Source organism: Crotalus tigris, unplaced genomic scaffold, assembly GCF_016545835.1.
Source record: "Crotalus tigris isolate CLP2741 ecotype Arizona unplaced genomic scaffold, ASM1654583v1 scf7180000018759.1681925, whole genome shotgun sequence".
Classification (NCBI taxonomy): domain Eukaryota; kingdom Metazoa; phylum Chordata; class Lepidosauria; order Squamata; family Viperidae; genus Crotalus; species Crotalus tigris.
In genome coordinates this window covers 1,118,092-1,145,015 of record NW_024097185.1, presented here as the reverse complement: position 1 = coordinate 1,145,015, position 26,924 = coordinate 1,118,092, and the positions used below count along the sequence as shown (strand labels likewise).

The following is a 26,924-nucleotide window of genomic DNA, read 5'->3' as shown; positions in this document are numbered from 1 at the left end:
TGTCTGAAATTTGTATAGTTTCACTAGCGTATAACTTTGAATAAAAATCTAAAAAAGTCTTTTTAATCAAATTTTGTTGATACACTTCTTTACCTTTATAAATTATTTTATCTATAGTCCTTGATTTCTATTTCTTGCGTAATTGATAAGCCAACCATCTACCAGGTTTATTTGCATTACAAAATGTATTGTTTCACATACCTCAAATTAGTTGCCATCTGATCCACTATTAACATATTAAATTGCTCCTTAAGCAGAGTTATAGAAACCTTTAAGTTATTATCCATTGGGTTTGATATTAAAATATTTTCCTTACATTTAATCTCATCTTCCAACTCTTTACGTTTCTGAATCTGTTTACGTCTATGAGCATTATTCATAGAAATCAAAATCCCTCTCATATATGCTTTACTAGAATCCCATACCATTGGCATCGAGGTACCCTTATTCATGTTCCAAGCAAAAAATTCCTTTAAGTAACCTCTACATCTCTGTATATTCTCTTCATATCTAAATAAATTCTCATTCAACTTCCAAGACCTTCTAGTCCCTTCTTCCAGCAAAATTTCCAACCATACAGGACTAGGAAAATATTCCAGGAAATATCTTGATATTCTTCACCCTAGAAAAGAAATCATTAGTAACTAAAAAAAAGTTAATTCTAGAATAAGATTGGTGCCTATCTGAGAAAAAGGTAAAATCTTTTTCCTGAATGTTCCGTTCTCTCCAAATGTCTCTAAGTTCCAAATCATCCTTTAAATCAAAAAAAGCTTTAGGAAGTCTTGCATGATTAGAAACTTTAGAAGAACCTTTCTTATCTTTACTTGAATCTAAAACACCATTCCAATCTCCCATCATAATAACTGACTTGTAATCCAAAGAAATTAATTTCTGGTGAATCATCTTGTAGAAATATTTTTGTTGTTGATTGGGAGCATATAATCCAACAAGAAGAGTTCTCTTATCATTTATTAATAAATCAATAATGACATATCTGCCTTGTGGATCAAAATCAATTAGTTTCGGTGAAAGCTCCTTTCTCACATAAATAACTACACCTCCTTTTTTCTGCAAAGCAGGAGCTATGAAGTGTACCCCCAGCCGGGGGTTAAACAAATATTTTTGATCTTTAGAAATAATATGAGTCTCTTGTAAACAAATAATATCATTTCTGTGTTGTTTCAAATAATGAAAGACTTTCCTTCTTTTCTGTGGTGAATTAAGGCCATTAACATTCCAGGTTAGAAGCTTTGCCATTCTTGGCAGGTTGAAGCCTTTGGAACAAAACCTCTAAATTTGCAGTCGATGACCTCTTTGGCCTTGCTCCTCCCACTGGCTCCAAAGTAGACTGTAGTGAAACTCCATCATCTACCTTTTGTTGTTGTTGTTGTTGTTGTTGTTTTCTTTCTCTACGTTTATGAGCAGCACGTGTAATTCTCTGTCCCTTGGGTCTTCCCTTATTTGCAAACTCTGTTGCATAGGTTCAACCAATAATTCTTCTCCCAAAAGTGGCATTAAACCTACAGCCAACTGTGCTTCTGCCTTGCTCTCATCCTTTTTTGATCTTGGAGATGGTGGTAGACCTCCTTTTAAAACAGTAACATAGAAATCTCTTGCTTTTGAAATTGTATTAAGACAATATCGTGTGCCAACATAGGTCACCACTATCCCCACAGGTATATCCCATCTAAATTGAATTTGTCGTTTCTTAAGTTCTTCAGCCAAAAAAGCAAAGTCTTTTCTTTTTCTAAGGATTTTTGAAGGTATTTCCTTTAAAATTATCACATCTTGAGCTGCAATCTGAAATCTTTGCTTATAGAAAGCCTGTATAATTTCATTACGAAGTGATCTTCTAGCAAAATAAACAACCACATCTCTTGGTAATTTTCTGCTTTGCAACCCATGAATTGACTCTGAAGATCTTTTCTATATCTCTCAACATTCCTTCAGGATCACATTCCAAAATAGAAGCCAGTTCTGCTGCAATTTCTTCTTTCAAATTCTCCTGAACATTTTCCTTCAAGCCTCTTATTCTCAAAGCATACTCCATTTCTCTATATTGTGACATTATAATTTCATTCTATGCAACATCCACATTATCTTCTATTTTTTCAACTCTGCCTTATAATATTTCAACATTACCAACCACCTCATCCACACGGTCATCAATCTTTTCTACAAGATTAGCAAGCCCCTGGAGTGCAAACACAATATCTTCCCTCAACTCATTATTTTTTTGCGCCAAGAGCTCTGCTGTTTTTTGTACAGTCTTATCCAAAGCATCTTGTAAATCCTTAAGTGTAATTGCCTGACGTGGAGGAGAAGATGGGGAAGGTTTAAGTTGTTGTACAGTCTGAGTTACTGGAGAAGAAATTGAAGTTTTAGGAAGAGAAAAAGGTCCAGGACATTTCGAAGCCATTTTTTAAAACGGAAAAAAAAATTTAAAAAGTAATAAAATAGGAATAAGGGAGAAAAAAAGCAATTTCCCCTTTAAAAAAGAAGAGTTCTCTTTAAATAAACCAAATCTATTGCGTTGTTGAAACTTTGTTGCCAGCTGAAATTAGTAAATGGAAAGTAGAAAGTGAAAGTTCTCAAACAAAGAAAGTAACAAAGAAGCAGGACTCCTCCGCCATATTTCTTCACTCTGACAGTTTGTTAAAGTATAGCAGGAGAAGATGTTAATTCTCACGAGTTAAGTTTAAAATAAAATCATCCAATTCTTATCTTCCTGACCGCTCCGTCTGCTTTTAAATTAGCTTACAGTTTCCATTTAAGCAGCAGCAGTGGAGGCAGTGTCTAGCTTCGTTCTCCCGCCGGAGAACAAAGGCGTCCAAGGAAGCGGAGCACACCCAGACTCCAAAGGAGCTCTCACTCTTCATCTCCCAAGAAAAAATCTCTGGGAGATTGGTAAGGCTCTACTTCTATCCGGGAGAAAGCTCACCTTCCTCCCTTCGCCTGGGAGGAAGGTTTCAAGCCACAAAACAGCTGATCGACGCTGTCTTGCCGGCTTTTACACTTTCCTGTGACAGATGGCTGTCAGAAAGCCGCCATCGGCACGGCGCAGCCACCGGAAGCCCTAAATATTAAAGCCTTTTGGATTATGATTTGGTGGAACATTCAAAAGGTTTTTAAAAGGAAGATTAAGTTTACTCCCCAATTATTTCTTTTGGGTATTTTTGTGGATTTTGATGCTAAAGAAACTATTTTAATGTTGAATTTAATAACAGCAGCAAGATTATTGGTGGGTCAATATTGGAAGAAAGACTCTCTGCCTTCTTTAGAAGAATGGGTATTTAAGGTTTCTAATTTAGCAGAAATGGCTAAAATTACTGCTTATTTAAAGAATCATTCACAAGAGAGATATGTTATTGTATGGAGAAGATGGATAGAATATGTTCAGAAGAAATATGGAACTACAAAGTTTCATTTATTTTATGAGTAATGGATTTGTTTATAAAATTATGATGTTAAAGTTTGAAGAGAGTTAAGGGTTAGTATGATTTTGGTCATTGTATAATTAGATTATGTTTAATATGTTTGTATAACCCTGTACTTGGCTCTGGGAAGTCGGGGTGGGGGGAGGGGGGTGGGGGGAGGATGGTTGGAGGTTAAATAGGTCAGATAAATAGAAATAGTTTTATTGTATATAATATTGATGTTTCAATTTGGAGAGAGGAATTGCTCGGGCATTTCCCCTGGACTGCATCCGGAGTGAGAGGATAGGAGGGAGAAGTAAGTAGGAAGGTTGAGGAGAAGGAGGAGAGGGGGAGAGTGAGGAAGAAGATGGAAAGAGGGAAGTGAGAGAAGAGGTTAGAGGGTGGATGCGGTTTCGGGGGAAATGGGTGAGCAATACCGAAAGTTGTGTGTATATACTTATTCTATTCTTTATCTGAAGTACTCTTTATGAATGTAATGAAAAATTGAAAATAAAAAAAAAATTACAAAAAAAAAGAAAAGAAATTGCCAAAGAGCCATTAGCAAACAGCCCAACCAAAGAATCCCTAAGACTGCCCCCATCCACCCAGACAGGGAGACACCAGAATATAAAATGACAGCAAACAGCACTCTTTACTAGCACTGATGATGTTACCTAGTTAGGGTAATGAAACGTCTGCAAGAAAAGAAGCAAGCTCAGAGAGCACCAAGATTTCAACCTGAGCTACAAAGATTCTCCTTCATTGGTACATAAAAGAAATAACTGACATTTAAATTTTTACATACTACTAAGTCAACAAAAAAATTAGAATTCTCTTTTGCTGAAATGTAATCTCTTTATGCAATAGATTCTCAATTCCTTCTTCCTCTTGATCCTATTCTCCTAACTAGCATAGAAAAATGGACATCACCTTCTGTTCTCCCTTTCTCATATGATGAAATAACATATTTGGGGGAGAAGTGAAATTACTGAATTCTCACCTGAGAAAATGAGCCATAGTTTGCCTCGTAATGATTCTGGGATTCCCATAGCAACCAGTTTCCTAATTTTCTCTGTTCGAAACATACAAACAGTTCGGCCATACTCAGCAAAATGGTCATCCCACAGTCTCTCTTTTATTTGCTCTCTAGACTAAAAGCAAAGGATATATATTAAACCAAGGGTTCCCAACCAGGGGGGGGCAAGATGATATTCCAGGGGGTGCGAAAACTTGGGTTTTCAAAATTATAGCGTATATGCATAATTCGTTGCCATTATTTCAAACTTTTGTAAGGAGTGCGAGAATATATCAGAAGTGTTCTAGGGGTGCGGAGGATAGAAAAGGTTGGGAACCACTGTATTAAACCCTTTATTAGAAGGCGCCTTGATGGGAATAACTTCTCATTCTAAGAAACAGTTTTGTTTAATACAGAAGAAAGTATGAAAAAAAGGAAATGGATTAAATCCTATAAAGTTATAATAGAATGGCATGTAAAATGTGGCTGTCATTTAGAAAGACTGAAAAAAAGCCCATATCATTTTACATGAGACATAGCTGACAAAACTCAATGAAATCACTCCATTTTTTTCAACATGAGCTTGACTGGAGGAAAATGTATTAATTTTTACAAAGATAATACTGTTCATGCAATACAATATTGCTGTAATTAACAGCAAATTACAATCATTAAGAGTATAGGTAGTCCTCGAGTTATGAGTGTAATGGAGCCTGCACATTCCATTCGTAACTCGAAAACTCAGAGTGAATCTCTTACCTCGAATGAGATCACTCCCTTGCTTGTTAAAACACATGTGGCTCGTTAAGTGCACATGAGGTATCTTGAGGTGGGGAAGGCCATGGGGGGCCAAGTGATGGAACAGACCCCCAAGGCGTCCCTGACCCACTAAGATACCTCATGCTTCCGCCTCCCTTCTTGCCATGCCAGACTCACTTACCTTGAAAAGATCTGTCTCCTCTCTGCCGGAGTTCCTGCTTTTGAGGGACAGAAAAGTGGATGGAAGCCCATGGGTGCCATAATATCATAAGAGTTCAGGCACTGATCCTGAATGGGTGCGTGAATTCTCACGCTGTTTGGGGTATCTGCCTACTGCTTCCGTAATCTGGAGCCACGTGGCCGCTGTCCCCGGAACAAAGATGGGGGGAGGTCTGCATGTTCTGGAGATTGGATCCAGTCCTTGGAGGACTGCTCCAAGCTGCTGCCGCCTGGAACAGACCTTCTAGAGGTTGGATCCAGGCCTCAGAGAGGTCCTCCAAGCCATTTGCGCCCAGAACGGAGACTGGGGGGGGCAGCAGCTTGGAGGACCCCTCCGAGGCCTAGATTCAACTTCCGGAGGCATGCAGAACACCCCCCCCCAATCTCTGTTCTGGGCGCAAAGGGCTTGGAGGACCCCTCCGAGGCCTGGATCCAACCTCTGGAAGCTGTGTTCTGGGCAGCAGCAGCTTGAAGCAGTCCTCCAAGGGCTGGATCCAACTCTGAAAGTATGCAGAAGCCTCCCCAGCCTCCATTCCGGGGAGCTTGGAGGAGGCCTCCGAGGCTCCGGGGATGGGGTCACTTTCTCTCCCAGTGCGGCGAGCTCCGGTGGGTTGGATGCAAGTGCGAGGGGCCTGGCCTCCTCCCTCAGTTAAAGGCTTCAGGCCTGCCTTCAGGCAGAAAGGAGCTGGGGGCAGGAGCAGAAGACAGGCATCTTTCTCATATAGAGAATGAAAGTTTCTGAGGTCCGTGATTTGGTGCAACTTCAAACACTCACGTGAGATCACAGAATCCAGAAAATTCCATTCTTGGTGCGAAAAGCATTTCCTCAAAGGGAAAGAAACCGTGGCAGAGAGGATTTTGGGAAGGTAAGTGAGTCCAGTGCAGCAGGAAGGGAGGGGGAAGCAGTTGTGAGGAGTGGGGAGGGAATAGGGTGAATGTTGCAGTGCCACTGAAGTCACTCATAAGGACGAATGACTTCCGTGATGCTGCAATAGTCGTAATTTTGGGACTTGCTCATAACACTAGGGGGCTCTGATTATGTAACTTCGAACAAGCATTAAGTTAACACTTGTAACTCGGGGATTACATGAATTACAAAACTCTTAATAACAATAAATGATTGGGAGCATGTATTATCAATTGATCTCTTATCTTTATCTCAATTAATGGATCCAGGATATGAGTTTGCTTTTTATTTTTGAAAATTCTATGTTCTAAAAATGAGAGAATGATACACTATGGTTTATATTTAATGATAAATGTAACAACTGAGTAAATACTATGTAGGCATTTATTCATAGGTATATGTGTGTGTGTTTGTGTGTGTGTATTTATATATGTGTGTATTTTTGACTGTACAAAGTGTTTTTCAGTCAAAAATCTCTGATGAAGCTATTAATTTAATAAAAAATGACGCAAAATGAAGAATATCAGAATTTCACTAATAAACTGGAGTACATTGAATTTTGCAAGACAATAAGAATACGTATTCAAGAATAAACGTCAGTTTAACATGAAGCTTGTGAAAAAAGCAATTGAAGAAAACAAAGGGATTAATAGAGCAAAATGCAAGCTTATAAATACAAGCAAGTTTTTGCATTAAAATGCGAAGATGGCTCTGTGTGTAGAACAAGACAGGAAATTTTAGAAATAATTGGAAAATTCTACTCTACAAAGATCAAGATCACTCAAAAGTAACAACACTCATAAAAGAGGAAATGCCAGATATCCTAGTGGAGGAAGTACCAAGTATTATAAAATCAATGAAAAAGATAAAGCTTTAGGAAATAACTGTGTTATGGTTGAAATGCTGAAAGCTGATGGTTACAGTTTACACAAGATACTAGCAAAACTATACTTGAGATGCCTCAGAGGAGAAAAAATACCCAACTAATGGAAAAATGCTGAAATGATTCTTATACACAAGAAAGGAGCCCAAGATGATTTAAAGAAAGAAAGAAGCCTTCTTTCAGCCATCTACAAGGTTTTCACCAAGATAATAGCAAAAGGAATATTGAGAATGTTAAATGATTCACAGCCAAAGGAGCAGACAGGGTTCAGAAGTGGCTACAGCACAATGGATCACATCCAGGTTGTTCAGCAAGTCACTGAAAGGCACAATGAGTACACTGTGCCTCTGTGCATGGCTTTCATTGACTACAAAATGGCATTTGATTTAATATTCCAGCAAGCAATAATTAATGCATTGTTCAGCCAAGGCATAGACACTGCTTACATAAACTTACTACAATCAATATATGAAAAAACAATGGTGACAATTTGCCTCAATGATCTTAAAGTGTAAATCAACATAGAACGAGGTGTACTACGAGGTGATACAATATCACCTATCCTTTTCTCAGCCTGCCTTGAAGAAGTATTTTGCAAACTAGACTGGGCAAAAGATGGAATAAAAATCAATGGTGCCTATTTAAATCACTTAAGATTTGCAGATGATGTTATTCTCTTCTCAAAGACCCAAAAACAAAGACACATACAAGGGCTGTACAAAGCAGGAGAACCATTTGGCTTACAAATAAACATGAAAAAGAGCCAGGTTATGTTTAATAAATTCACTAATGAAAGATTTTTTTTATATATCTGGAGAAAAACTAGATGTAGTAGACCACTACATATACCTTTGCCAATGTATTGCCAATATATCTCAATGGAAGGTGATACAATAAAAGAAACTGAACTGCGTGTTAAATATGATTGGTAGGCATAATTTTCAAGAACCTCCCCCGATGCCTGAAAAGAAAAGTTTTCAATCAGTGTGTACTACCGGCTCTAACATATGCTGGTGAAACATGAACACCTCACAAATAATATCACAATCGATACAAAAGCTATGAGTGGCACAAACAGCCTTGGAAAGATACATGCTCAGCATTACAAGACAAGATAGAAAGACCTGCACATGGATTAGAGAACAAACAAAAGTATATGATATCATCAAGAGAGCAAAAGAATGGAAATGGAAATGGACTAGTCATATAGCAAGAGGAACTGATGGCTGATGGACCAAAGCAGTCGTATAATGGATCCCACTTGATAAAAAGCATCCACGAACAAGATGAATCAACAATATCAGCAAGTATTGCAGGCCCAATTGGCAAAAGAAAGCTCAGGACCATATTTGTTGGAAACATGTAGAAGAGGCTTTCATCCTGCAGTGCATAAACAATGGCTAAAATGACGGTGATTTGTGTATGTGTGTGTGTATACATATAAACAAACAAACTAGTAATGGAGGATATATTTAATTCATCTTATTACTATAAGATAGTTGAGTTTTTTCCTTTATTGCTTAGTCACTAATGTGACTACAGTAAGCATTAATATGAATATTCTTTTCATTTCATCATTTTAATAAAAAAAAAATAAAGCTACACAGGGGAAGACATAGTAGGACATAGAATTCATTCTGGCAAACACTATTCCATATAATTCAAAATACGCTGTAATGCAAATATTGTTTCTTGTTAAGGGACAAAATATTCTGTTTGACTGTCAATGTTTAAAAGTTCTGAAGACCTGCTCTAGAACACATGAGAATGCTAATCAAACACCTCTTAGAGTTCAGGTTTTAAAGGTTCTGTCTTAATGATATAATACCACTCACATATATTTTGAAATAGCTCTTCTGAATAATATCTAAAGCATGTTCTTATATTTACTCCAATTTGCAGATGCAGAATGAAAGATAGAGGAAAAGGAAACAAATAGGAAAATCTTTTAACTCTTTTTTGGGGGGAAAAGAAGAATTGCATGATACCAGAAACTATTCAATGTGATAGAATAATGTTAGATAGATAGATAGATAGATAGATAGATAGATAGATAGATAGATAGATAGATAGATAGATAGATAGATCACCTTTATTGTCTTTTTTTACTGTGGGTACAATGGCACACATTAAAAATGAAATTTAGTTGCTTCCTCTCAAAGTGTACACATACATAACATATTTAAAACATACTATATACAACATATGTATAGACCTACACCCTTACATATAAGTAACATATAAATATTATTCATTGCCCATCTTGAATTAGTAAATATGATAACAAGCATTAGCTGTAACTGACAAATATCTTCATGATGAGCTTCCAAAAATCTTCCAACATACCATTCTGAACTCAAGGCCATCCATTCCAGAAGGGTGAAATGCTGAACTCAGAGCTTCTGTATTCGGCAAGTGTCTTCTGTTTCTGTCATTTTCACACTTCTCGTTACTCCGAGAAGCTGTTCCAAATCCCGCCAATTCATAGTCAGCATGTAATACATGAGAGTTCTGCTGCGTAAATATGAAAAATAACAGACAATTTTATATCACACCAAACAATCTAGATCCAATTGAAGGCTACTAATATAGTTATCAACATATTTTTTGCAATATGACAAGAATTATACAGATACTGAAGGATAACGTTCACATTAATTGGATGTAATCTTTGCATAAAATGAACAAACAGTAGACATAGATTTTTTTTATAAGTCTACTCTGCTATCTTTTTGGGTGTAATTCTCAAATAAATACTTTCAATAACTGCAGTGTTCTCGATTTTAGAGAATATTACAATTATATATATATTGATTCAGTGCAATACTGAATCAACATAATGTAATTACTGAATCACATTAAGATATTGTTTGCTTAAACCACAGGTCGGCAACCTGCGGCTCCGGAGCCGCATGCGGCTCTTTGAGCCTTCCCCTCTGGCTCCCAGCCTCCTCTGCCTTTGCAGAGAGAGATAGAGACAGAGAGAGGCAATTGCGCTTCCCTGCTTCTCTCTCTCTCTCTCTCTCTCTCTCTCTCTCTCTCTCTCTCTGTGTGTTTGTGTTTTTGTGTGTGTGTATGTGTAAAAGAGAGTGTACTCACAGTGTTCTCCGAGGAGCTGAAAAGCTTTCTGGGCGGAGCTCCTCCCTTTGCTGCGTCTCTGCAGGAAGCAGGAAGGGCAGGAGAGAGCTAGCTAGCCCAGGTAGGCTGACTCAGGAATTCTGGGAGTTGAAGTCCATGAGTCATGAAAGAGACGAGGTTGCTTACCCCTGATCTTGTTGGACAATAGCTTGAAGCTTGCCAGGTGAGCAGCAGATAGGAGGGAGGGGAGAAAGAGAGAGAGAGAAAGAGAGAGGGAGGCAGGGAGAGAGAGAGAGAGAGAGAGAGAGAGAGAGAGAGAGAGAGAGAGAGAGAGAGGGAAGAGGAGTGGCAGACCAAGGGCAGATAGAGAGGGAGAGAGAGAGAGAGACAGAGAGAGAGAGAGAGACCCTTTTGACATCTAAAATGAAGATAACACTGCATATATCCTTTTTTTAACCTGTGTGTGTATGTAATTTTATTCTCTTAAAGCATTGTCTTGGTGATCATTGTTTTAATAGTGTGGATATTCCCAAGAGTCATATTTTTACTTTTTTTTAGTGTGTGTGTGTGTGTGTGTGTGTGTGTACACACATACATACATACACACACACACGCGCGCGCGCACACACCTATAATAAAGGTAAAAAAGGATATATGCAGTGTTATCTTCATTTTAGATATCAAAAGGGTTTTGCGGCTCCCGGTGTTTTGTTTTTGGTGGGAAACGGGTCCAAGTGGCTCTTTGAGTGTTTTGGGTTGCCTATCCCTGGCTTAAACCATAAGAGCTATGTCCATAATCATGTAAGAACAAAACCAAAAAGCCTTTTACGTGACATGCGAATTCTATCAATATGAGCAAATGTAGAGCTTTACCATCAACTATTATTCTGAATATAGTCTAAGGGTAATACTTTGGTTCATGAGCTGGAAATAAATAAAGGATGGAATCATCTTGCAAATTCTTCTCTGATCCCACTTGGAATACTATATCTGGAAAGTCAGCAACTTTAAATTGTGGTATATTACCCCTATTTTAAAGCAACAATGCTACAATATATTTCTATTACTATTATAACTACAACTACAACAACTACCAGTTTTTTTACTTTACTAAGTTTTTATCAATGAGCCAAATATAGAATAAGCTGAACAGGAAGTACCATATCTTTGCTTTTCAAAGCATTCTGGAGCACAAGGTTATTTGTCTTCACTTGTTTCAGTCTCAAGCATAGATTTTCTACCAGAGTATCCCTCTCTTTCAATTCAATGAACTGAAAAGCTGTTTTGCTTTTTACACTGATAATGATGGGATTGGGTAGAAGACTTGTGTCTTCCATCTTCTCGATACTAGCGACCTGTGAACAAAAGTTATCCACAAAAGTGAGGAAAAAGGTTTGATATTGATATGTTAATATCAATAGTTGCTGTTTCATTCTAGAAATGCAAATGCAAGGATTATTTAAGACTGTAATCTGCAGTCTGAACTGAATTTGTTACGTTTTTATAATGAATCAATAAATCACAACTGATATTAACATTTTAGCAACAATGTTTCATGTTCATGGTAGTTATTATTTTTGATTTGGAAATCACATTAATTTAAGTAATTGTGAAATGATTTATTACATTGATTGGGATAAATAGATATACCTCTAAGAATTTCCCCCTCCCACAACAATATTTTAATTAGGAATTCTGGTCAAAGTATTTCAAGTTATAGATCAGATCCATCCTTTCAAAGGCATAATAGATTTTAAAACCAAGCATATCAGCATATGGTATACTAACCTCAGTAAACGGAATAAGAATATTACAGCAGCCATCTTCTTTACTAGCAAAACTAATATAACCATCTGAAGCATACAGCTTCCCAGCTGTGTGACAACGGCTGAAGGGTGTCCATAAAGAGCAATCCACAATTTCATGCAGCCTCTCTTTCTTTGATAACCTAAAAAAGGCTCTGAAGTACTCATTTTGTGCCCTTGTCTCCAAATCTCTATTAAAGAAGGAGATAGTTATTTACAGACAATTTGAATGCCCTTTCTAATACAATAGGATCTCCTGAGTAGAAGAGATATATGCAAGAGAAACAGAAAATAGATGCTTGTGTGGTTGGTTTCAAATTTAATCATGTTATTTGAAGAAACCCTGCATCACAAGTCTGTTAAAACGATTTATTTAAAGGTCAGTCTCCACTGCTGAATTTAAGTGCTGTCTACCCATCTTTGACTATGGCGACACATCAGGAAATAGAATGTTACTATGTTAAACAACTAGATTCCTTGTTGCTAACAACTTTCCTATATACCTTTTGAAAATAATTAACAGAAAAACAGGAATTATACACCTATCATGGAAGAAGGTTGGTTTTAGCCTGTATAGCCCAAGGTTTCTAATGAGGTGGATAAAAGTGGTTAAATATTCTCTTTTTTGTTATTTTAGAATGTAACTGACAACAGTTTTAGATATGTAATCAACTCTGGCAAGGATTCAGCATGAGCAAGTTAGTGGGTAGTATGCATGCCTTTGTAAGATTCTTGCTCACTGCAGTTGTAACCAAGCCAATCTGAAATATTTTCCCCAACCCTTAGAAACAACATAGTACCAAAAGACGTCTATAAATAGTTTGTTACTGAAGTTAGATTATTTGTTTCATGATATGTAGGCTTCTCAAATATTGTTTTTCTTAAAAATAAACACAAAGTTGTTCCTACTGCTCTATTAAAGAATGTAATACGTGGGCTAGAAAAATCTAAGGACTGACTTCTAGCAATCTATGATTTCCAAGAATCCTAAGTTTGATTTCATTAAAAAACAAACAAACATTCAAAGGAAGACAACATTAGTTTAATGATACATATATTCCACTGGAAAATCGGCCATGAATAAGACTGTAATTGATTCAGCACGATATTGTTCATTGCATCCAAAATAGATAAACTAGTAATAAACTCTCCAATTTGAAGAGGTCCTTTTGACAAAATACAAATAGATGTAAACCATCAAATTTTTAAAATATATGTGCACAATTTTTTTAAAAAATGATGCACCTATACTTAATGTATATATAAAAGATCACAGATGTCAGAACTGTGCAGTAACTCAGATTCACTCTCCAAAAAGTGAATTTTTAAATATTTGGAATGCAAAATGGTCTAAAATATCTTAATGGAGCCATAATTTTTTCCCAGGACTATTCAGCCCTGAGAATAGGCCAGCTGCTTTAAGGTGCTGCAGACAAGTGCTATGTTCATGTTGCATGTGATACTATTAAATAAAAGCCATGATGTCTTTTCAGTTAATAGAGATATGTATGGTTGAGCATTAAACTTTTAGGTTCAGAGTGTTCTGAATAGTAATAACAGTAACTACTGTACTAATAATTAGTTGCAATGCTCAACATAGATGGCTCATGATTCCATGTCTGTACAGGTTATACATTATACAACTTTTACTACTCTAGCCCTTATTTCTCTTGCCTTTTAAGTTTGTGATCATAAAATAAATTGCATCTATAAAAATAATTGGGGGGGACCTATAGTTCTGAGAAGAAGTTTGGGCTCAGACAAAAATCTAAACTGTAGAAGAAGTAGCACAGCAAAAGTATGAAATCACCAACTCAAGAGCAGGATCAGAACTTCTAAGCCTTTTCCAGTGTGTTCCTACCACTTCTATAAACCAGAATCTGCAATGTCCCCATTAACTTTGGAAAGGATTACTGAAATTCTAAAGTTGTTCAAAATCTTCTGAAATGCAGCAGAGCTGCAAGAGATAAGCTTCCTCCATTTCATCTTATAAAATAAGGAAGATATTTTTTTTGAAAACACATTTCTGGTTTCAGGTTAACTTATAACCATAATGGAAATTGCCCATTACGACTATAAGTTGTGATGGTCATTAAGTTAATCAGTTAATCGACTTAATTTTACTATGTTTGTTCGCAGCAGTCATTAAGCAAATCACCATAGTTCTTAAATGAGTCCAATGTTATGTAAATACTGTGGTTGTTAAATAAATCTATTGTTTTCTATGGGGTTCTTTTGCTAAAAACCAGAAGTAAATAAGTAAATGTTTACTTAGATATGTTACAGAGACAAAATAAAAAACTGAATGATAAAATGAAAGCTAATTTTAAAGAAACAGTTACAAAACAATGGGAAGAATTATGGACTAAATCTGCAATAGTTGCACCACATTAAAAATGAAGGAAAATTGGTATAAAACTCTATCAATAATATCTAGGATAGACAAACCATATAGTGATAAATACTGGAAATGCCATAAATCAGAAGGAAAGTTTTAATCATATGCAGTGGACATGAAAAAAAAATTCAAAGTACTAGAAAGATATCTATAATATGATGCAAGAGAATTCAGAATTCAAACTGAAATGAAATCACAATTTTTAATTTGGTATAATCTCAAAAACAGTAAGCAATCTTAATTTAATCTAAAAACTATTAAGAAATAATTTTCCTTAATAAGCATGGCCACTCTCACTTGTTCAATCAATAAATAAAATGGCAGCTGGGTACTATACAAAACTTAATAATTACATATGTAGAATTAAGTTATGAGTCTACTCCCCATGAAAATTTCTTTTTACCTATGCACACAACATGTACAATAATATTCCAAGTGCACTAAACAGGAACAACCTCTTTTAAAGCAAATTTGTTAATAATCCACAAAAAAAAAATTCAAATAGGAAAAAAAGAAAAAGTACTACTGAACTATTTCAAAACAATAGTCTGATGCTGAAATACAAAATTTACATCAACTATTTTAAAATATCTGTACTGATCTAGAATTTATTGTTAGTATAAAAATAATAGAAAATATTTAAAGGCTATTTTTCTTTCATTTGTTGGCCTCTCATACAGGTGATCTTTTATTTAGACATGGCTATGCTATAATACCATTGAGTGGTAGAATGTCTCCAATAAACAATAAAAACAAGCTTATGTTTTACCTCTTGGTGATTTGAGTAGGGTCTTGCAGACATGGATCCAGTTCAAAAACCTCATTATCTAATAACCTGCGTAGAGTTACATCTGCCAATTGTTCCATTATCCTGAATGCCTCATCAATATTAAGAAACATGGAGAAATCTCGTTCTTTATTTTGAGTGGTGATACGGATAATGTCAGTCATAAATATATTGGAGGTTCTTTCTAGTTTCTGAATATCAACCCAGGGTATAGTAAGTTTTACTGAAATTAAAAGTAACAAAAAAATTAGTTCAAAAATCATCAGAATCCAAAATCTCACAAAAATACCAATATTCTCTTTATATTTCCTTAAAAGTGAATCCTACTACAGTCATTCTTTTGCACAAAAAGTATACATAAATCTCTATCCATGGTAACACAGAGGAAGCATTACTCTATATAGTGTATTTTAATCACTATGCTTTATTCTTATGTAACAAAAGGCAATGTAACAAAACTACTCTAAGCACACTCTGGTTTCTCTGCAAACTGTATAAATCTTCCCTTTTTTTCCTAAAGATTTCTTCTGAGAAAAAAAGTAATTCTAAACAAGGCCCATAGCAAAATGAATATGCAATTCCTGAATGTAAAGTTAAAAATGTTAATGTTGGGGTGTGTATAGAAAAGTAAAATAATATATAGAAAAATGTATACAGAATTATTTATAGAATTCTTTATTGGCCAAGTGTGATTGGACACACAAGTAATTTGTCTCTGGTGCATAAGATGTCAGTGTACATATAAACACCAAGTAATGGGTCATGTGTCATAAATCATAGTTACAATCATTAATCATAAGTTACAAACAACAACTGATAACTCATAAGAAACCTATAGAAGAAGATAGTAGGAAAGATGAGAAGATGAGAAAAGGTGAAAAGTGAATTAAGTATTCAGCAGAGTGATGGCATGGGGGGGGGCTATCTTTATATCTAGTTATTTTGGAATGCAATGTTCTACAGCGGTGTCCTGAGGGGAGAAGTTGAAATAGATTATGTCCAGGATGTGAGGAGTCTGTAGATATTTTCTCAGCCCTCTTTATGGTTTGTGCAGTAGACAGAGTCTCAATAGAAGGCAGGCTGATTGTGACTATTTTTCTGCAGTCCTAATTATTAGTTGAAGTCTGTACCTGTCCTGTTGGTTGCTGTGCTGAACCCAGTTACTGAGGTACAAATGACAGACTCAATAATTCCTCTGTAGAACTGTATCAGCAGATCCTTGGGCAATCTGAATGTTTTATTCTTTGTTGTGCCTTTTTAATGATGATTCTAATGTTAGGTGACAATTTCAAATCACTGGAGATTAATAGAACCTAAAAACTTGAAGGTCTCTACTGTTGATACTGTGTTGCCTAATATTGTAAGAGTTGGTAAAATAGGAAGGTTTTTTCTAAGATCTACTATCATTTTCAGTTTTAAGAGTATTCAACTCCAGATTGTTCCAGCTGCACCACAGGGCCAGTTGATCATCCTCTTATCTATATGCAGATTCACCATCATCTCGAATGAGACCAATTGTTGTTGTATTATCTGCAAATTTCAGTACTTTAATAGAGGGATTCTTTGTGATGCAGTTATTGGTATATATGTAATAATATATAAAAATTAATATAGGCTAATAATAGCCACTGATGTGCTACTACAGTCCCCAGATTAAGAACATCTGACTTAAAGATAATCCCTAGACATAAACAGGACTGTCTATAACAAAATGACAGGTGGTTGACCCATTACAGTACTTAAAATGGTGGATGGCTGATCAGCAACATGATCTGACTCAGTGGTGGACAGCGTTCTCATTCCTTGAGCCAATAAACTGCTGAAACCACAAAAATGTTTTCATGAGAGTCACAAAGTTGAGTGTGCAGCTTTAATATAATTTTAGCGTTTCAACAATTAATGGAAGGAAGAGGTTCAGAGCTCATCAAATTGTGGAACTCAACAAATTTGCAGATGACACCAAGCTGGCAGGAATAGCCAACACTCCAGAAGATAGGCTTAAGATACAGAAGGATCTTGACAGACTTGAACATTGGGCCCTAGCTAACAAAATGAAATTCAATGGTGAAAAAAGTAAGGTTCTACATTTAGGCAAGAAAAATAAAATGCACAGGTATAGTATAGATGGTACCTGGCTCAATAGTAGCAATTATGAGAGGGATCTTGGAGACCTAGTGGAAGATCACTTAAATATGAGCCAGCAATGTGCTACAGCTGACAAAAAAAATCCAATGCTGTCCTAGGCTGCATCAAGAGAGATAGAATCAAGATCACATGAGATATTAATATCACTTTATATTGTTTTGGTAAGACCACACTTGGAATATTGTATCCAGTTTTGGTTGCCACAATATAAAAAGGATGTTGAAACTCTAGAAAAGGTGCAGAAAAGAGCAACAAAGACTACTAGGGGAGGGGTCCCCAACATATGGGCGTGGCCTCTTGGCCGGCGGGCTGCAGAAATGCCTGACCAGTGTGCACACGTATGCGCGCGTATTCCACCTCCACTCACGCTAGCACCCGCGGCCCTATTTGCATGTGTGTGGGTGCGAATGAGGCCGCTAACATCAGGCGGGTGTGCATGGCCCGTTTGCACATACACATACAAGGCCGTTAGTGCTGAGCGGTGCATGCAGCTCTGTTTGCATGCGCCCGCGCCAATTTGAAAGCTGCTCTGCTTCCCTCTAGGCCACAAGCCCAGAAAGTTTAAAGACATCTGGATTAGGGAACTGGAGGCTAATACATCTGAAGAATAGTTGCTGGAATTGGGTATGTCAAGTTTAATGAAAAGAAGGACTAGGGGTAACATGATAGCAGTGTTCCAATATTTCAGGAGTTGCCACAAAGAAGAGGAAGTCAATCTATTCTCCAAAGCACCTGAAGGCAGGACAAGAAGCAACGGATGGAAACTAATCAAAGAGAGAAGCAACCTAGAACTAAGGAGAAATTTCCTGACAGTTAGAACAACTGGAATATCCTGCCTCCAGAAGTTGTGAATGCTCCAACACTGGAAGTTTTTAAGAAGAGACTGGACAACCATTTGTCTGAAATGATATAGAGTTTCCTGCCTGAGCAGGGGGTTGGACTAGAAGACTTCCAAGGTCCCTTCCAACTGTTATTCTGTTAAAAAAGGATCTACCTGATATTTTGAGTGAGATCACTTTGTCTTCAGGACAATGAGAGATTGAATTCTAGTGGGTTTTCCTTGAACTGCATTCTCCTTGCTGGACGTCTCTCTCCCCATTTTACACACTTGCCAAATCCCACTTTCATTTTATGTATACTTTATGTAAAATGCATACAATTCAGCTCTCTGTGTAGAATACCATTTGCTATTTAAGAGATACACAAAATTTCATTCTCATTTAACAGATATTTGTGTCTAAACTTCTCCATTACTGTTTTCTAAAGCAATTTGAAACTCAGAAAGCCCTACCAGTTAGCTACATGCTTTCCACTCCAGTCTGCCACCATCCAAGCTTCCCTTTAACTTTTGCCTTATTTAACAAAATGTATTCAATGTTTGAAAAGTGTAGTGACTTTGCTACGTTATCAGATATTGATACTTACATTCCTTGCCCAAAAAAAAGGAATAGAAACAGAGGTGATTAATGCTTAGATAAAGCCATCCCTGGCGAGGAACTTTCCCTTTCCAGCAGCAACATGAGTAATATGTAATCAATTTTTCTACTTCGGGAAAGTTAAACCTGGTCTCAAATTTTACTAGTGCTTCTCTGAACTTCTCAGGATCCTCTTCCTGTTCTGCTAGCTTGCTGCTGGTCTCTTCTGCTATTAATGCCTAAATCAATGAAAAATGAATGTGTTACAGGAGATGTGCAGAAAAATGCTTCTAACGCTTGTTGCTAGATAAAATAATGTACAAATTAACAAGAAATATTACAGAGTTTTTAGTGCCATTCTGTGTTTTAATCTTCATAACATTTCTAATGGCTTAGATAACATTTAGTCAAATATTTTTACAATATATCAAGATGCATTACAGCAGAACTATAGCAAAATTAGCTGTTCTATTCATTCACTTTCAAAAGATGTTCAGTCAACTTACCAGTTAATTATATTTCCATATCTGTTTTGATTTTCTTTGTAAATAATTTATAAAAAGTAAACAAAATTAAAATGTGATAATTCAGTAGAAAGTGATATGCTACTGCTTATTAACTAGCTCATAGGATTAGCTAATAAATGATACATGTTCATAAATAAAAAGGATTAGAGTTGGGAAGTCAACTGATGAACCTAAACAAAATCTAGTTCCTTACCATGCAGTTATTCATTGCCAAATATTTTCTTCTTGCAGTTCTCCATTTCCATCAAAAAGCACACTTTCTTGTAGCCCTCTCATTTACCTTTGTCCCAATAATAACAAGGCACAAACAATAGCTGACTTCCAGAGTTGATGGGCAAAAATGTGCCCACCACTGGAGGTAGAGCTTGACTGCACCCAGCACATCAAATGAAAAGCCAATCTGTCTCATTCCTGACCATTTCCATGTATTCAATTGATCTTATGAGAATAAAAAAGAATCCACAGACCTAAGCATGGATGGGGCGTTGGTCTTACCTGAACGCCTTTTCTCAGTACGGAGATGGATAATCCACGGATGGGTTTTCTCTGTCTGCCTGCTCTTGAGACCAAGTAGCCAAAGCTTGACATGCCCCCACTTCCTGTGGAGTCCATTCTTAACGAGGGCGAATTGGCTGATGATTGACGAGGTATTGGCTCTCAGCTCCCTACTAGCGGCCTGCTGGCCTTGGGGTGGGTGTGGATTATCCATCTCCGTACTGAGAAAAGGCGTTCAGGTAAGACCAACGCCCCTTCTCCAGTACAGGAGATGGATAATGGATAATCCACGGATGGGACGTACCAAAGCCTCACTGTCCCAAGGGGTGGGAAACAGATAAGGCCGGTAGATTGATCTCTGAGACAACTTGCTGGAGGACCCTCCTACCAAAGGAGGCATCCGCCGATGCAAAGCGGTCTATCTTGTAGTGTCGTATAAACGGGGAAGGCGAGGACCATGTCGCGGCCCTGCAAACTTCCTCGATTGACGCCTGGGTAGCCCATGCCGCCGAAGTTGCAGCGCTTCGGGTGGAATGGGCTGTGAGATGACTTGGGGGCGGCAGGGATGATACATTGTAAGCTTCTGCGATACAGCTTCGGATCCACCTTCCAATGGTGCCCGCGGAAACTTTCCGCCCCAAGGTGCCCGCTTGGAAGGACACAAATAGGGCCTCCGATTTGCGGAAGGGTTCTGTACGCTTTATATAACGCCGCAAGGCTCTGCGGACGTCCAATGTATGCCACTGCCGCTCCCGGTCATGTGTTGGATTTGGACAGAAGTTTGGGAGAATTACTTCCTGTGTCCTGTGAAAGAGTGAATTCACCTTCGGTATGAAGGCAGGATCTAACCTAAGGACCACCCTGTCCTTGTGGAAAATGCATAGGTCGTTTCTGACTGACAGTGCGGCCAGTTCCGAAATTCGTCTGGCCGATGTGATGGCAATCAGGAACGCCACCTTTAGCGACAGGTGTCGCAAGGAAACGGTCGCCAATGGTTCAAATGGTGACCGAGTGAGTGCGTGAAGGACTCGCGGTAGTTCCCAGGACGGGTACCTGTGAATTACTGGAGGTCTGGTGTTATAGGCGCCCTTGATAAAGGCGCGGATCCTGGGGTGGTGAGCTAAGGGAACCGAATCCGTGCAGGTGAGGAGGGTGGACAAGGCCGCCACTTGCCTGCGGATGGTCGCGGGGGCGAGGCCTCTGTCTAGTCCCTCCAAGAGGTAATCTACTATCTGAGGGATGTAGAGTTTGTGTAAGTCAAACTGCCGTTCCCTGTACCAAAGGCAAAAATTTTTCCAAGTGGAGTCGTAAATGCGGTTTGTTGCCGGACTGCGTGAAGCTTGAATTATGGTAATGGCCCCGGGAGAGAATAGTTCCTGTGCCATTATCTGGCGCTCAAGTGCCAGGCGGTCAGTTGTAACCATTGGGGTTCCGGGTGACTGATGGTTCCCTGGTGTAGGGACACTTGATGAGGGGGAATGTTCCATGGGGGCGACTGAGACAGGTTCATCAGGTCGGCGAACCACGGTCTCTGTGGCCAATATGGTGCTACTAGGATCACTTCTGCCCGCTCCTGAATCAGCTTTCGGATGACCGCCGGTATGAGTGGTAGTGGGGGAAAGGCATAAAGCAGACCCTGAGGCCACTGAGTTCTCAGAGCGTCCGTCCCCTCTGCTCGCGGGTTGAAGTAACGAGAGTAAAATCTGGGGAGCTGGGCATTGTCTGATGATGCGAACAGATCGAGGATCGGGTACCCGAACTTGCGGGAGATGTCTAGGAACAAGTTCGGGTGTAGCCCCCACTCCGAAGGGTCCACTGTGGTGCGGCTTAGGAAGTCCGCTTGCTGGTTGTTGACCCCCGATATGTGTTCCGCTTTTAGTGACTTCAGATTGGGCTCTACCCAGCTGAATAGGAGTCGTGACTCTGTCATCAGGGTTTTTGATCTGGTCCCCCCCTGCCGATTGATGTGCGCCTTGGCTGCTACGTTGTCTGTTAGGACTAGAACGTGGTGGCCTCTGATTCTGTCTTTGAATTGTTGCAAGGCTAGGTGGATAGCCCTGAGTTCTAGCCAGTTGATGTTGTTTCTCAGATCCGTGGCGGACCAACGTCCCTGTACAAACTGGGAGTCCAGATGGGCTCCCCAACCATACAGACTGGCGTCTGTAGTGATGGTAACTCTGACTGGTTCCTTGAAGGGTGACCCCTTGGTCACGGCCCGAGAGCACCACCAGCGTAGCGCCCTGCGGATTTGTGCCGTGACCCTGACTAGGTGGTTGGATGCGCTGGTGTTCTGCCGTTGGTAAGGGAGCAGAAACCACTGTAGTTCCCGTAGGTGGAGCCTGGCCCAGGGTACAATGGCTATGGCCGATACCATCTTGCCCAATAATTGGGAAAGTGTTAGTATCGGAACTGAACGTTGCCTGTGAACCCAGCGAGCCAGTTCCCTGATGCCGGCCACCCGGTCTTGGGAGAGATAGACCATACAGTTGGTTGTGTCTATCATGGCCCCCAGATGCAGCAGCCTGGACGAGGGAACTGTCTGGCTCTTCTGAAAGTTTACTGAGAATCCGTGTAATTGGAGGACGCGAATGACGGTCCTTACGTCCGCCTGAGCTGTCTGTAGGGATGTTGCTTGGATTAGTATGTCGTCTAGGTAACATTGGACGCGTATTGGGATTTTTCTCAGTTTGGCGGCTACCGCTGCTAGTATCTTGGTAAATACCCTGGGTGCCGAAGATAGACCGAAGGGGAGAGCTCTGTATTGGAAGTGTTTTCCCCCGTAACAGAAACGTAGGAACCGGCGGTGGTTTGGGTGGATGGGGATGTGAAGGTAGGCTTCCGTGAGGTCTATCGATGCCAGGAAGTCTCCTTCTCTGATGCTTCCCAGGATGGACTGAAGGGATTGCATCTTGAATTTTTTGTATGTGATGTAGCGGTTGAGGTTTTTTAGGTCCAGGATTGCCCTCCATCCTCCTGAAGTCTTTGGAACCACGAAGAGGATGGAGTAAAATCCTCTGCCTCTGTATTCCGCTGGGACCGGTTCTATGGCTTGAATGTCCAACATGTGTTGGATGGCCTCCTGCATGAGTTTGCGTTTGGTGGGGTTCCTGGAGACCGAGCAGTTGATGAGTCGATCTGGGGGTATGACCAGGAACTCCAGGGACAGCCCGGACTGGATGGTTTGTAGTACCCAGTTGTCCATGGAGGTCTGCTCCCACTGGTGGAAGAAGTGAGCTAGTCTTTCTCCAATGGGTAGGTCTATGTAGGAGTCATTTTGTCTTCCGGTACGGACGACCCATTCCACGAAAGGGTCGTCTCGACTGGTTTTGTTGTCTGGGCTGGAACCCCGGTCTGTCATAGGGGCGGCCGTACGGTTTGTTCTGCCTGGGAGTGAATGGCTTGGGAGCCTGACTGATAGGCGTGGTTGTCGGTTGGCGAAAGGACTGCCTACGAAAGTAAGGTGTGGTACGTTTGTCTGACCTTTTGTTCAAGTGTGCCATGACCTTCCGCTTGTCTTTGTTCTCTACAAGATAGGGGTCCAAGGCCTCCCTAAACAGACCGTTGCTTGAGTAAGGGGCGGTCGCTAGCCGCCACTTAGCCTTGGTGTCAGCTTGCCAGTGTTTTAGCCATAGCATTCTCCTGGCAATTATGTTGGATGCTATGGATCTGGATGAAAAAATGGCCGATTGGAACGTTGCGTCTGCAGCGTATTCCGTGGCTGCTACCATCTTAGCCAGGTCCTGGTGTGTTCGTATGTCCTCCATAGGAACTATGGTTTGTAGTTGTTGCAACCAGATGAGGGTGGCCCGGACAAAAAAGGAGGCCGAGGTGGCTGCTTTGATGGCCCATGCCGCTGTCTGGTGGGTTTTGCGAAAGGCTTGTTCCCACTTTTTGTCATCTGCCTTAAGGGCCTCCACTAGGTCCCCAGCCATGGCTGTCTGGGAGACCAAGGGGGTCCAGGCTTCATCTACTTTAGGAATTTCTAAGGCCTCATTGAGGTCTGTGGCAGTGCTGTATAATTTTTTGTCTGTACCACTCACTGATGGGAAGGAAGCGGGAGAGTCCCATGGCTTCTTGATCCCTTTCAGGAAAATGGCGGGGCAAGGTATATGGTGTTGCATTGTCACCTTTTCTACGAATACGGGTCTGGATGTGGTGGCCGGTGTCGCTTGCGGCTGAGAAAACTGATCCGTCCCCATGTCCGCAATGGCTGTGGCCTTGCGTAGTATCGTGAGGAAGCGGTTGGGATTAAATAATCCCCCTGAGGGGGGCTCAGGGGGAAGTTCCTCATCCTCTGACATAGAGATCCCAGGTTGATCCTCCTCTTGTGGTGAAGAATAACCACTCATGGAGGACTGGGCCGGGGAGACGGGTTCCTGAATGCCTGAGGACTCTGAGGGGAGTTCCGAGTGTGGCATGGCTGAGATGGAGGGCCCCTGGTCGTGGTGGGCGGAGCGCTGTGCTAGGGCTCGGTCCACCACTTTGGTTAATAGGGCCTCTAGCCGTCCATCTGCCCAGATGTCCCCTATGTCATTACCTTTGGGTGTGGTGACCGCAGGTGGAGAGTTGGACTCAGTGGTTGTGCCTGCCGCCGTGGTTGTTTGTTGGGCTGATGTAGATGGCAGATCCAGTGGTTGCGGTGTTCCTGGAATGGACCACGCGCTCTGGGTTGGTGTGGATGGACCCAATGGTAATTCCATCTCGGTGGCCGCTATTTGAACCAATTCCAATTGGGCCTGCCTCTGCGCTCTGGAGAACTCCTTCTCCAGGGCCTGGTGCCTACGGCTGGCTTGCTTTTCCGCCAACTTGGAGGGCCTCTTGAGCGAGTGTTTTGTCTTCGCTTTGCACTTGCCTGCCGCCTTCTGGTCAGAAGGTGTGTTGCAGCCGTAATTGGGAGATGGAGGGGTCGTGCTCATGGATTGAGGCAACGAGGGTCCCTCCATTCCGCTTGAGCAGTCCCAGAAAAACTGAGAAGACGCTCAGGCAGGCAAGTATTGGCGGGAGCGAAATTGGAACAAGTACCAGGACTGTTCCCCTGATCACCCGACCACAACAAAAATATTCTCTCTGGGCTAAGGTCACGGTAGCTGAGGGAGGTACCGAAGGCACGTTTGGAACCACTCTTTGGGTTCCGCCCGGAGGCCTTAGGTGACCAGGCAACGTGCACCAGTAGAAAAAGGAAAAGGGAGGCAAAAAATATCAGTGGCGACCTCAAAAGGGTCTGTAGGCCTGACTTAATACACAGCAGGTATCAAATGGCGGTCACCTAGAGCGGAATTTATTCTTATTAATACTATTACTATTATACTAATAATAGGAACAACAATAATAGTAAAATAATAATAATAATAACAACAACAACAATAATGGTGATGATGATAATATTGTGTGTTCTGTCTTTAGGCCTGTTGGCCCTGCAGTCGCTTAATTTTTAGCTTTAAAAAAAATTTTTTTTTTTATTATTATTATTATTATTATTTTTAAAATTTATGTATCTATTTTTATTATTATTATATTTTGTCCTATTATTATATGTGTGTATCGGGGGTGGAGCGCTGGTTGTGTGCTCCTATTCCGCCTCTATCAGTGATTCCAGATATGATGTAGAGCTTCCTTAAGCTCGGTTTGCCTTTCTCTGGCAAGAGATGGCAGCCACAGCTCGTTTCTCCCTGAAAAAGGGCTTTGCGGATCCCAGGAGGGTTCTCTAGCCTCCGTTTCTTGGTTGGGGCTTACTCCCTTCCTGTGCTTCGTTTCCCTCTGAAAATAAGCTCCGCAGCCTCCCAGAAGCTGCTTGTGCCCGGGGATTTAAATTTGGCGCGCTGGTGACGTTTTAAGGGAATCCCAGTCAGGGATTGCCTTTGTTGTCTGAAAACGGCAACTAAAATGGCGCCCGCGGTTGCCCTGGGCTGCTAGGGAATCTCCGATGATCCGAATTCAAGTTTGAATCCGGACCTGGAGATTGTTATTTTTTCCCCCAATTTGAGGAAAAAATCCCTTGGAAGGTTGGGGAGAAAAGCTCAGCAAGTGGTCTCTGCTGATGCCTTTCCCCCCCCCCCTTTTCACCTCCAGAGCCCTGGGGCTGACTGGGATCCGTGGGGAGTTTCCCCCCCCCACACCCCCTTTTTCAATTTTAATATAGGATCAGGGATGATCCCAAGGAAAACTTAGTGGTTGGGGAAAAGGTTCAGCAAGTAGTCTCTGCTGATGCCTTCTTCCCCCCCTTTTCACCCCCCAGAGCCCTGGGGCTGGCTGATATCTGTGGGGAAATTTCCCTCCCCACCAATCCCCTTTTTAATTTTAGGTTTGAGATCAGGACTGATCCCCAGAAAATTTTGTGGTTAAATTCCTATAGGTGGCAATTTTTTTTTGGAAGGGGAAGCCAATTATCAAGGGATAATCAATCAATGGATTTCTTGTCTAACCTGATAAGCTGAGAGCCACGCCAAAACGAGTCTTCTTCGAGCAGAGACCAAGTTAAGAATGGACTCCACAGGAAGTGGGGGCGTGTCAAGCTTTGGCTACTTGGTCTCAAGAGCAGGCAGACAGAGAAAACCCATCCGTGGATTATCCATCTCCTGTACTGGAGAACTCATGAGTTCTTATTGTAGAAGCCTGGCATCTTTGTGTTATGATTATCTTATACTTCTGACATCATCTCACTCTAGAAGCTCAATGATATCTCAAAACACAAACACTAAATTATTATTGTATGTTTATAAGATACAATAAAAGCTTAAAAAAAAGGATAATACAACGTAGAACAGAATAGAGCTGGAAGGAACCTTGGAGGTCTTCTAGTCCAGCCCCCTGCTCAAACAAGAGAACCTATACCATCTCAGACAAGTGACTATCTAGCCTCTTTTTAAAAATCTCCAGTGATAAGCGCCCACAATTTCTGGGGGCAAGCTATTCCACTGGTTAATTGTCCTCGCTATCAGGACGTTTCTCCTTAATTCCAGGTTGCTTCTCTCTTTGATCGGTTTCCAACAGTGGTGGGATTCAAATATGTGAACAACCGGTTCTCTATGTGGATGCCGCTTCCGGAAATCCATTGGGCCTGGACAACAAGAAATTA

At 40.3% G+C, this 26,924-nt stretch overlaps 1 protein-coding gene across 2 annotated transcripts in view; it reads right to left on the bottom strand.

Annotated features, from left to right (window-relative positions):
* The window catches only part of TBC1D8 (TBC1 domain family member 8), a 73,924-nt gene that overhangs the window by 16,314 nt on the left and 30,686 nt on the right, over window positions 1-26,924 (bottom strand). The window contains exons 4-9 of one of the 2 annotated variants that reach the window (XM_039355783.1): window positions 18,838-19,066; window positions 15,250-15,490; window positions 12,066-12,273; window positions 11,438-11,632; window positions 9,546-9,710; window positions 4,417-4,567 (exon numbers count right to left, since the gene is read on the bottom strand). In XM_039355783.1, the coding sequence (XP_039211717.1) occupies window positions 4,417-4,567; window positions 9,546-9,710; window positions 11,438-11,632; window positions 12,066-12,273; window positions 15,250-15,490; window positions 18,838-19,066 (1,189 nt within the window). Of the gene's footprint in view, window positions 1-4,416; window positions 4,568-9,545; window positions 9,714-11,437; window positions 11,633-12,065; window positions 12,274-15,249; window positions 15,491-18,837; window positions 19,067-26,924 lie in introns of both variants that reach the window. The other variant, XM_039355782.1, reaches the window with a different exon arrangement.